The 12,555-nt window shown below is 56.5% G+C and overlaps 1 protein-coding gene across 1 annotated transcript in view; it reads right to left on the bottom strand.

Moving 5' to 3' along the window:
* The window catches only part of HS3ST3A1 (heparan sulfate-glucosamine 3-sulfotransferase 3A1), a 36,199-nt gene extending 24,100 nt beyond the window's left edge, over positions 1 to 12,099 (bottom strand). The window contains exon 1 of the mRNA XM_075169812.1: positions 11,528 to 12,099. Coding sequence (XP_075025913.1) covers positions 11,528 to 12,099 — 572 coding nt within the window. The remainder of the gene's footprint in view (positions 1 to 11,527) is intronic.
* Positions 12,100 to 12,555: the final 456 nt, after the last annotated feature.

Here is a 12,555-nt window from a genome sequence, read left to right as displayed (position 1 = left end):
CCAGCCCCCCTCGGTGCACCTTTAGCGATGACCTTAGTATTTACTGAGTCAGCTCATCACCATAACCCCATTTCACAGATGAGGAAACTGAGGCACGGGACAGAACACCACCCAGCCATGCTGAGCGTGTCCCAAAGCCTCCTCGCTGCCCTGGACACAAGAGGCACGCAGCACGCGTCATCTGCGCGGTGGCAATGCCCACGCCATCCCCAGGAGCTCAGCTCTCCTGTCCCCGCAGGTGCACAACAAAATCCCCCCTCCTGCCCCGAGGAGGGTCCAGCCCGAGCCAGACCCTGCCGCAGGTGGGACCAGCGAGGTGGGAACCGGCCACCCTAGCGCAAACAAGGAGCAGCAGCAGCCGGACAAGAAACTCCTTAGTGTTTGGTGCGAGGAATTTAATGTCCGGGCTTTCGTACCTTCACCTCTTTGCTACGAAATGGAGAGATTGCTCCTGGCAAGCGGGCATTGCTGGTCTCCTTGGAAAGACGAGTGTTGGCAGAAAGTTTTCCCTCCGGCGGCCCCAGGACGCAGCTCTGCGCTCCCCCCTCCCCTCCAGCCTGCCCCCAGGGCCACGCGTCCCCCTTTGCTGCGTGACCTCCTGCCGCAGGACCGGGCGATGCAGCCGCCCCCGCTGCGTCTCTCCTGGGGCACGTATCGCCTTCCAGCCATCCACATCCACCCACGGGCTGGCTTTTTGGTGCTTGCTCAGGAACCTCCGGCAGCCCTTTAAACCCAGGCAGGTTTGCCGGGGCAGAGGAGCAGGGCTCACGCCCTCCGTCCAGGCAGCAAAACCCTTCGGCAGATGGGCAGAAATGACGAGCCGGGGCGGCAGTCAGACCCTGAACCACTCCAAATTTGCAAAGCTAACATCGGTGCCGGGGGGGGCTGCAGCAGCTCAGCCCACGGGGCCGGGTCGCTGCCAGCCCCTGCCTGCTGCCGCTGCGCAGGGGGAGCAGCCTCGGGTACCTCGGAAGCACATAAATCCGAAGGGATGCTTCAGAAAGTTCAGCCGTGCTTACCCAGCTCTCACTAGCCGGTAAGCGATAAGAGATCTCTTTCTTTTTTTCCTTGCAGCTGGTGTGAACTAACACATCCAGGCTCTTCAGCACAAGAGCTGACGGGGTGCGGGCATTCGATGGTCGTTTATACCGAAATTACTCAGGCCACGGGTGCAAAGTGCAACGCTCCCTTCTTTGCTATCAACCACCGGCCATTTGATGCCAACTGGAAAATTCATCCCCTTCCAGAAAGTGTTTCTAACCAAATAACACCGATCATATTTTCCCCTGATAACAGTTACGGGAAGATGAGCCTCCCTGGGTCACCCCGGGGTCCCCCCAACCCCCCAGCTAATTCCTGTGCCAGCAGCAGGAGCAAACCCCCAGGTCCCCAGCCAAGGCTCGGGGACTCCCTCAGCTGCTTCTGGTCCCTCGTGCTTAACAGCTCCTGATGCATCTTTCTTTGCTAAGCACTTCTGGAGCCCTTTTAGAGTCTTTTAGCCAAAAACCTCCCGTGGCAGCCAGTTTCACAATTTAATCTCACACTGTTGGAAAAAAATCCCTATTTCTGCTTCTTTCCAACCTGTTGCCGATAGTACAGATGGAGACACGAGAAGGACGGCCGCTGCCTTCTCAGCCACCCCATAAAATCTCCCTCTCAGCAGCTTCTGGACCCAGGCTGCGGGGAGAGTTGTTAGCAGAGCTCAGCATCCCTCCCGGGAGATTTTCACAGCTCACGGCCCCTCGGTAACACAGCACATCAGTGCAGGGGAGGAGGAAACGTACGGTGGACAGTGAGCACCCAAGGAGGTAAAGATGCGAGTAAGCGGACTTGCAGACGCAGCCCATGCTGCGACAGCAGGGGAGCTGGAGGAGCGATGGTCCCCAGCCCAGAAGGAGGTGGAAAGGACTTTCCCAGCGCATGGTAAAGCTGCGTCATCTCTAACGCGTCGGCAGAGCGAGGAACCCAGTAAACCGCCCATGAGCTAAGGCTCTAATGCAGCCGGGCTGGGGAAGAGCGAGCACCGAGGCACCAGTGCATTCATGTGCACACATGCCTGTGGTCAGCATCTTCCTCCTCCTCTTCCTCTGCGTGGCCCTGCCCTGCTGGGGGAGCTGGTTGGGACAGGACCACAGGGCAGCCAGACTTTGGTGGAACCAACAGCCACAAGCCGGCTCTCGCCGAGCCCTGCACGGGAGGCGGCTGAAGCAGCCGCCGACCCCGAACCACGCTCCTCTCACCCAGCTCTGCACGTCACTGCCTGCGCTCTGCTTGCTGCACGCGGCGAGATTTGGCTTTTGGTTTTTTCCTTCTTTAGAGATGACGAAGGAGCTAACAACCATTGTCACACAGGTACAAGACTGATAAATACCAGGCAAACATTTACAGGCAAATATAAATATTCACGCAGCGCGGTTCAGCAGTGCAAGAGGGCAGGAATATTGCACAATATCAGCTTTATCCCTTGCCATGACACACAGCTTTTGCACAGAGGAAAACCCAAATCACGCAGACCAGAAGAAAGATCACTTCCCAGCCATCAGAAGCCAACGGCCCCAAGCCCCGTGGTGGGTCTCTGCCAGCAGCACAGTGCCCAGCAGGTCCGTGGATGGGGAACAAAGACGACTGGAGCCAGTTAAAACTGCAGAGTTAATTTTTAGGGGCAGAGACTAGAATTACCTGAGCTGGAAGTTAGCCCGGACACGGGGATTATTTCCCTCAACCCTTGTAAGAGGAGTCAGGGGAACTTTCCATGACCTTCAGCACAAGGAGCAGGTTGAGGAGCAGAGCAGCACCAGGGGGGGACATGGCTGATGGCGAGGGAAGCTCAGCACACGCCGAACACCCATCACCGATGCTTGTACCAACCAGCCTCCTTTCCCACCACAGTTAGAGGAGATCAACAGCAGCACGTGGAGATGCCAAGAGGTCCCATGTGCTAAGCCTTGCGCTGCCAGAGGCTCTGGGTGCTTCTCTGCCTGTTTTCCCACCGGTAGAGTGGAGCGTCCTCCATTCCACCGATGCTGCTGATGGCCAGGGAACCATCCCCCCCCAGGGACCGGCTGCCAGACCCGGGGGGGACGGCCGTGCCGCGGCTCTGCCAACACCTCCAGCATGGTTTTGGAAAGCAAGAAACACCACGTCTGAGGCTACTGGCCCAGCGTTAGTGTCGCAGAGGAGGGGGATCTCCCCCACTTCTGGCTTCGGCACGTGATACAGCCTCCTCCTGCGGTCACCAGTTTTACCTATGCAAATCACAGCGCGTTAATGGCACAATACTAATTGCATCCAGGGTAACCCACTGCTCCCCTGGTCCAGGCCTGGGGACCCCCTGTGGGCACAGGTCCAGCGGGAGCAGGGGAAGCCATGCCTTGCTGCACCCAGGGTCCTCCCAAACACCTTTTTATTGAGGCAGAACTTGGCAAGGCACAACCTGGAGTCCAGCAACGTTTGAGACCAAAGGGATTTAAGGAGCAAATTTCCAGCCGGGGGAAGGACTCCGGAGCCAACAAAGTCCAGATGCAAAAATGGGGAAAGCGGCATCTCCAGCTGGCACGTTACGGGGGCTCGGAGCACGTCAGCACCATGGGGTCGCTGATCCTGCAGAGTGTTTTTGAGGGTCTCGGCCAACCCAGGCCACCTCCTTGGGCTCTCTGCACTTCTTGCCTTCTCCAAGGCCATCGCATCTCCTGCCTTTCACTCGCTAACCCTATGCCGGAGGGGTCAGGACACAGAGTTTTCCCCAGGTGGGAAATCCAGATGTTTCCTCACTTGTTTTACTCAGAGCTGGAACATGCCAATGCTTGGGAATTTCTCCCGAAAAAGGGGCTTCCCAAACAGTCCAGTTCAGACAGTGCAAAAGTGTTTAAGTAATGTCGAAAGATGCTGGTATCTGGTACTCCACGTTTTGATACAATACCACGAAAGCAGAAAGGAAATGTTAACGACAAAACGCAACACGTGAGAGCCCAAAGATGCACACGTGGGCATACACACACACCCCCAAAGCATCAGATAAACACGGAAATCAAAACAATTGGATTTGATATTTTCCCATAAAAGGCTTCCCCAGAGAGCACGGGCTGCGGGAGGGAGCCCTTTTCCAACGGGTGCTGTTAGAACAAATCAGCCTGGCTTTTTAAAATTTTCAACAAAAAAAGATCCCACTAGAGAGAGATATAAATAAATAAATAAACAGCCAGCGTTCCATCACGACGTTGCGCTTGAACCTGAACATCTCTCACCAGGGGAAGGTGTGGGAAGGGCAGTTGTGGTCAGATCTGATCCGACTGTCACATCCCAGTTTCCAGCCACTGGCTGCACTCGGGAACTGGAGCTGAGCGGTGAGGCCGGGGCAGGGGAGGCGGCTCCATCTCCTGCTCACAGCCGGCAGCTAGATGGGATCCTGCTGAAGCTGCTGTGCTGGCATCCATGATCTGCACGGCTTTGGGCAAGGAGGGTGTCCGGGTGCCTGGAGTTGCCCAGGTGGGATTTTCTTTTGCGACGCTTGGGCACGGCTGCTTGACAGTGGGGAAAACAACTACACGAGGTTTCCAAAGCTCCCCCGGGGCAGCGATGGGAAGTTTCTCCTCTATCTCCCACCAGAGACGTACCCGGCAGCAGCCTCGAGCCTGGGGGAGTTTGAGCAGGGATCTTTGCTCTCTGCAACAGATGGTGTTGCAACAGAAAGAGCATGTTATGAATCTCCCCGCTTCCAGGAAGCAAGAAGGATGGTCTTGCCATGCACGAAGGGAACCGGTGATTTCTTTTGCTGAAAGATTTCCTCCAGCAGAATCACATCATTCGATGAAAGAAATGCCAAGAATAATTCACTTCCTCCAGCAACTCTATTTACATTCTCACTGCGGGCACCGTCTTGCTCCCGTACCCCCCGGGGAGTCGCAAGGGCTCGGGAGGGCACAGTTTGGAGGTTACATGTTCAACTCCAACCCATGAAAAGCTGAGTTTCCCAGGAGGTGGATTATGCAGGAGACAGGCACAGACACCGGCCACTGTCACGGTCCCCGGGATGGCCCCGGTCCGACAGACCTTCATGAACAGCCCCTCCGACCCACACAGGGCTTTGTAATGGGGTAAGACCCCCGTATCCAACCCCAGCAACGCAACTTTAACTGCAACCTAATCCACTTCCCTTCCACAATACCTACACGTAATGAGAATTTGCAAAGATTTATGGCCGCAACAACCGCCCCTGCTCCCCCTCGCCAGCCTCTGCTGTTTCCCCGCGAAAGCGGTTTGGGTTACCTCGATATTCTCCGGGGGAAAAGCATAATTAGCAGCTCAGGAGTTTTAATGCCTACATCAGGGAGGGGGGGTCATGGTGTGTGGGAGGGTTTATTCTCAGGTTTTCTGATCACTTGTTGTTTGCTCTGAACTCTTTGGGAAGGCACCAGCTCCCTCCCCCCTCCCCAGACCTAACTGCTCTTATTATAGACTTCAAAAGGTCAGGGTGAAATCCTAGCTCAGCTGCGGTGAACAGACATATTGGTGGTGCTGGTGCGGCCAGAGCACGGCCCCGGACCCCAGACTCGATGTAATTACTCGCAGGAGCCCCTCCGAAGGCAGCGGAGCCGATGGCAGGAGGACGGGCTACGTGCATAGGTGAGGATTTGCAAGATCCGACCTTAAAGAAGGACTAATGGTTTAAGCCGGGTGAATCTGCTGCTTCTCTAAAGAGTATCACAATTTTTGCCATAAATGGGCTCTCGCCCCAGCCAGCTGGAGCTTCGCGCTGCTTTTCACGAGACCCGGCTCTATGAATTCAACTGACAAAATCTTGGACAGTTGAGGCCATATTTTCAAGATTGCTCAGCACCAGCAGGCAGGGCCAGGGGAGCCCCGGTTTCCAAGCACCCCAGGGCCAGGCAGAGCCATAGGGTGGAGGAGGAAGGTGCCGATCCCCTCCAGGCTCCCACACCCCAGGGACCGGGGCATGAAGCAGTACTGAAGAGGAGGACAGGGTCTATTGACTTCTGAACCTCCCCAATATATCCCCGTGCAGACCACAGGATCTGCTGAGAGAAGAGTCCAACAAAACCCTAACTACTTATTTTGATGCTTTCTAATGGGAATGGGGTTGACTTCTCCTTATATGCCAACTCAGGAGCTCACCCCATCATCAGGAACGGACACGAACCCTGCAGATGAACTTCTCCATTAACAGAAAGCAGAAGTGATATGTATAGATGCAAAATGCTTAAAAGAACCACCAAAAATAATAACCCTTTGGGGTTTATTTAAGGACTAAGAGGGGAAAGAGCCCAACCCCAGCTCTTTGCAGTTAGATCTTGCTAGGGGTGTGTGTCTGGACGGTGGCATCCCTGGAAGGTGCCATCCATCAGGTGTACACACTAGATGGCACTCCACCTCGCCACGAGAGGACAGCGAGCCGAAGCTGTGCCAAGGCTGCAGGACCTCTGCCAGCAGCTCTGGTGGGGTTCATCTGCTTTGGGTGTTATTTAACCCACAGCATAGCCCAGCAAGACTCCATATAGCACTTCTGTGCTAGAGAGAGGTGCCGCAGAGTCACAACCCTGTTGTCCACCCGTGCAGCACAGGGCAGTGACTTCCCTCCCACTTTACAGATGGGCAAACTGAGGCACACTAAGACATCTCCCCAGCAGTAGGGTGCCAACATTCAAACTATTTCAAATCTTTACTGAAATACCTCGGAGTATCCGAGTCCAGATCACGCACAAAGGCAGCGGCAAAGCACATGAGCACCAGAACCAGTTACTGTCTTTTTATAACAGCCTCAGTGACCCCAGCCCTGATCTCAACAGCATTTCCAACGAGCTCCTTCTCCCCGTTGCTCTTCCCCAGCAAGGAGAGGTCCCTTCAACCACCCACAAACCCACCTCATCCTCCATCTCCAGGAGACCCACGCTGCCCAACCAACCAACATACTCTCCACCGTCTTTGCACCCGTCTCAGCCTACCTCCGCCTGTTGTTTACAGTGAATTACCTGCGCTTGGGGGCCAAGACCATCTTTTGTTCCCTTTTTATACAGCACCTGGCACCGTGAGCTCAGTACGGGGAGATATCTGATTACACAGCTAATAAATAAACAAGGACCTTGATCCTCTTCAGCATGTGGTTGTCCAAGGCTGCAATTTCCAGAGAAACTGCTGCAGGCTGCGCTTGATGCTATTAGTAATTCAGATGTGTTTGGGAGACGAGATGTTCCCAGGATGAGGAGCAAGTGCTGCTAAACCAGACCTTCTACAAGCAGGCGTGCACACTGCAGGGAGCGGAAAACCCAAACCGGCTCAAACTCGATGTCCAACAGCACAACCCATGTTCTGGGCTGGGCACACCCTGGACACAGTCACAGACCTGGTGTTTCTTGCAGAGGTTGCAAGGATGGCTGAAGAAAGGTAGGAGAAGATCACTTTAAGGCAAATACTGCTACAGCATCTCCCTCCCGCTGGGGGTTTTGCAACAAGGTCTTTCCTTCTGATGGCCATCTGGTCCTGCTCCACCTTTCATGGATTGTACTCGCTCCCCCGAAGTCTCCCCTGGCATCATACACACACTCCTGCCCCCCACCCCTACGCTCCCATCCTCACTTCCACGCTTACAAAGCGCTCACAGAATTACGGTGACCACAAAACCCCGTGGACCTCCACGCTGCTACAGGAGCGGCCCGACTCCTCCACCCCAGGGCTCCGATTTCACCACGATTTGAGGCACGGAGGATGGGAAAGGGCACAAGGTGGGCTGCAGCTGCTCCCAGCTGCTGTAAGCACGTCCCCCCCCCAAACAAACCTCCTTCGCCTCCATCCCAGACCTCTTCAGAACTGAGACGTTCTCTATTCCCTTTGACTCAGAAACATCAGGGGTTGCCTAGAGTAGAAAGAAAGGGGAAAAAAAAAAAAAGCCTTGGAGAACAATCCCAAGAGGACATTAATTAGGAGACAGAACTCCCCAGCTCTGGAAGCATCAGGGAGGAGCGATGCTTAAACTCCCAACCTGACGGAGTAACTTTGAATCAGCTTTCATCTTCCCCGGGATCGGGTGTAATCTAATGACATTAGCTTGGCTTCGCTCGAGAGAAATTGGCATCGGTGCTACAGAGGCGGGAGATTAAAACATACGAAAGAAATGTTCCTGGGGTGACTGACAGCATAATGACATTCCAACAGGCAGCTCAATCAGCGCGAGACTAACAAAGGATCAGAGGGAACCAGCCAGACTCGCAATAGCACCCACAAATACAGTTGTTTTATTTTTAATCCAGGCTTTTTTTTTTTTTTTTTTAACTCGACTGGCTTAGCCCCTATTCTTGGAGTTTTCCCCAGGCTGTATAGGGCCGTATTCGGGGTGGGGGATAGCAGTTGAACTCTGTTACAACCCATGCTCACCTGCTATTGAACTCTGTTGGCTCAATAGCCTTGTTCAGGGCTGGAGCGGAGATTTCTGTGCTGGGAAGTCAATGCGAGCACTGTGGGCTGCCCCCTCCCTCCTTTTGTCCCCGTACGAAGAGAGGACTTGTAAACCCCAAACGGAGAAAGCTGCTTTCGGCACACAACTTCCCTTGATATTCAACCCACACGCGAGCACACACGGAGGTGTCACGCTTACCGAATTACATCCCTCAAATTGTTTTTTTATAAAATCAGCCTCTCGGTAGGACAGCTGCCTTCTTACCCAGGCACAGCGCAGGCTGTAAGAGGCGAGCGATTATTCCACTTGATTTAACGGACAGCGTTTCGTGCATTGTGTGGCACCCCAGCAGTGACAGGACTTTCACGTGCCAAGCCCGTGCCTCGCGAGCCGCTGCCCTACAGGTACCATCATCTAACCGGCCGCTTCGAGAGCATCATCCTGCTGCTGCAGCCACGGCTCAGCCCCTACCCAGCCTCACGCTGTGTAACAAGCAGCTCTTAATGGAGCTGCTCTCTTGTTTCCAGGAGGAACCGGGGTCCCCCTTGTGCCCGAGACCCCACAGCCACCCCACCACGGTGCCGGTGTGGCATCCTTGTGACAGCCCACCTCCACGCTCCAGTGCCAACGGCATCGACCATCAGCCGCAAAGGCTGGCTGGCTCTTCTCCGTTCGCAAGCCTGTGTCGCTGCAAACAGCCAAGAGCTTTTTGTTCCCTCGGACAGGGCGCTCGCTGCCCGCGCCGGCTTCCTGCGGGCGCTGAAAGCAAACCCAACTGTTTATACCTTGTAATGATGCTGTTTAGTCTGACTGCTGGGAAACAGAAATGCACGTGAAACCCAAGCCTCTGATGCCAAAGATAAGAAATCAGGACCCCTGGCAAACATCTGGCAATTTCCCCGGCACTGAACCCTCATCAAAGATTACAGCAAACCCGTGGAGAGAGACAGATTTTTTTTTAAATGAGTATTTATAACAGGCTGGTAACTGGTTACCAGCGGGCTGACACCGCAGCTCTGCCATCACGACGGGACTCTGTGTGTTAATAAAGATTAGTCATACAAGCAAAGCCAGCAAGATTAGGTCTCAAAGGAATAATCCCGTACAAAGAATTCACTGTACCTCAGCCTCCACAGGGCTAATAAAAAAAAAAAAAAAAAAGGTGAAATTCAGTACATCAAATACCAGAACAAACAAACTGCAGCAATTAATGGGAGAGCTCATGTACCAAATGCTAAAACATAACGATTACACAAACAGCCTGCAGGGCAGCACCTCGAATGAGCAAGAGCTGCAAGATCAAGACCAAACCTCTGGAAAATTAAATCCCCTACACCGAGGACTGTACCATGCCCTGAATGCCTGTGGCTCCTCCTCTGTCTAGGTCTGCACTCCTCGCTCGGGCACTGTTTCCAGAAGCGGGTCTATCCCACTGCCATCTGCTCCTCAAGGCTTCGAGAGCATCTTTGATAAATGAGCTTTTCTGCATATCCACCATAAATTTCAGTAGATGCCACCCCAAAGCCATGTGTTTATTTTTCAAAGTCAAGACTTGATTAAAGTTCTTGAGGTTTTTCAGATTCGTTTTTAATGTTTCCTTTCTGATACAGGGTCAGCATGTGGAAATTGGATAAGCGCACACTAAAAATATAATTCTGTAGACAGCTTCAGCCCACACGAAAGGAAATCTTTCTTCTCGGAGAACCCACACTCTGCTGCCTGCAAAAACCCGGCGTGTTTCTGACACTGGCGGATACACAAGGAAGCTCATCACTTCCACGTGTTAAGACTTTTACATAAACACTCGGACTGTCAGTACTATCCTACTCCACATTTCAATACTGTCACTGCAAGCTGAGCCAAAATCATCCTCTGCTCTCTGCTAATAGCTGGGCTTAACACGAAAGTAAAACAAGCTCCGGGGGTACCCGAAACCTTCTCCTTTTTGCTTGTTCGTTCAAGAAAGCCACAAACACAGACACACTCTGCAAAAGAGCAGTTTCGCTTCCCCACCCTAACCAATCCTTTCTACAGGAATCTGCCAGAAGACGCTCCTCTATTAACTTTAAAACACACAAGGAAAACATCTAAACAATATTAATGAGAATCCTGCCCCTTGGCTTTAACGTTTACTGTCTCATTTTAAAGGGGATACCTTTTATTTGATTTAATGAAAAATAATTAATTGAAAGAAGAACCCCATCTACCTTTTTTGCTCATTTCTTAGGCAAGGTGTGTGTGTGGGTTGCGCGCCTGGAACTGACGTTTTGGGTTATTCATTACCGGGCTGCTGAAACATTTGCATGGGAAATACATTTTTTCTCCTCACCGAATATAGGAAAACTGCTTTTAACGGCTGCATCTCTGGGCTGGGCGTTGCGGGAGGCAATGATACGATGCTTTGCCAGGGGAGGCAGCTGGGGCTGCGGGGCACCTCGTCTGGGAGTTAGATCAGCCACAGGTTTTGCAAAGCCACCCCCCCAGAAGAGCCGGGAAGCAGCAAGATGTTGGGGGGCCTGGGCTCCTTGGGGGGTTTAGCTCTGCCTCAGCATCCTCATGCAGTCCCCAGGGCGATGGGGCCACCCACTACTTTTCCCATTGCCCCCCTGCCCCTGCAGGCAGCACCCCGGGGGGATCCTGCACCGGGGCAGGGAGGCTGGGGGATGCGCTGGGCAGTGGGGCTGGGCGTCGGGGGAGAGGAGGGGTGGGGGATTAGGGGATGGGGTGGCGGGGAGGAGGATGTGGGGAGAGAGAGGGGCTGGGGGATTTGGGAGCAGGGACGGGAGAACGGGTGGAGAGAGGGGACGGGGGGAGAGCGCCTGGGGAATTGCGAAACGGAGACGGGGGCTGGGGGAGGCGAGGGTGGGGGATTTGGGGAGTGAGAAAAGGATCGGCGGGGGGGGGGGGTGTCTGGGGAGCGGGGACGGGGCTTCGGAGAGCGGAGACAGGGCTGGGGGGGTAGGAGGGGTCGGGGCAGCGGGGCTGAGGGTCGGGGAGCTGCGGGTCGGGGAGACGCGGGTGGGCGGCGGAAGGGCTCCGCGGCCAGCGGGGGGCACTGCCGGCTCGGCCATGGCCCCGGCCCCGCAGCGGTGCCGCCGCCCGCCCCAGCCCGTCCCGTACCTGTACCAGGCGAGTCCCCGCTCGTAGTTGCGGTCGAAGAAGTGGGGTTCGGCGCCGACGGCGCGGACGTCGGGGTGCACCCGCAGGAACTCCAGCAGCGCCCGCGTCCCCCCCTTCTTCACGCCGATGATGATGGCCTGCGGCAGCCGCTTGCTGCCCTCGCCCAGCAGCAGCGTCAGGGTGCCGGGCGTGCCCGCCGCGCTGCCCCCGCCGCCGCCCGAGCCGCCGGCCCGGCTCCCGCCGCCCCCGGCCGGCACCTCCTCGCCCGGCGCCGCCTCCTGCCGCCGCCGCCGCTGCTTGAGCCGCTGCAGCAGCCGCTTCCGCCGCGCTGCCGCCGCCTGCCAGGGGGGCAGCTCGGCCGAGCCCCCCAGGTACCCGCCGCCGCCGCCCTCCTCCTCCTCCGAGGCGGCGCCGGCAGCGATGATGGGTCCGGGCAGGGTCTGGCAGCGGTCGGCCAGGCAGTAGAAGACGTAGAGGGACATGAGGAGAGAGCAGAGCATCACCAGGAACTTCTTGAAGATGCTGCGGGGCAGCGGCTCGGCGGCGGGGGCGGCCGCCGCGCTCACGGCCATGCTACCCCGAGGCGGCGGCCGGGCGCCTTGGCCATGCTCCGCGGCCGCCCCCCGGCGCGGCCCCTCCGCGCAGCGCTCAGCGGTGGCGGGGGGCTGCGCGCTGCCGCATCCCCAACGCGGGGGCCACGCCGCGGCGGCGCTTCAGGGGGGCATCCCCCGCGGGCGGGGCGCGGGGGGGGGGGATGGGGGGAGCCGCCGCCCCCGCTGCCGCTCCGGGGCCGGGCGGGGAAGCGGTGCCGGGAGCCCGCCGGTGCTGGGGGCTCGGCGCGGGGCTCCCACGTGCAGCGCCCGCCGCGGCAAACTTCGGCGGAGACATCGCCGGGCGCGGGGCGGAGCGGGGCGGGCGGGGCGGGCCAATGGCGCGGCGGGGGCGGGGGGCAGAGCCGCCCCCGGCCCGGCCCCGGCAGAGCCGCGGGGTGCGGGCGGTGGTGCGGCCCCCGCGGGGAAGCCGCTTCC

The sequence above is a fragment of the Calonectris borealis genome, chromosome 20 (assembly GCF_964195595.1).
Source record: "Calonectris borealis chromosome 20, bCalBor7.hap1.2, whole genome shotgun sequence".
In the NCBI taxonomy this organism is placed as follows: Eukaryota; Metazoa; Chordata; class Aves; order Procellariiformes; family Procellariidae; genus Calonectris; species Calonectris borealis.
Note: the sequence above shows the minus strand (reverse complement) of the source record. Positions and strands in the feature narration are given on the sequence as shown.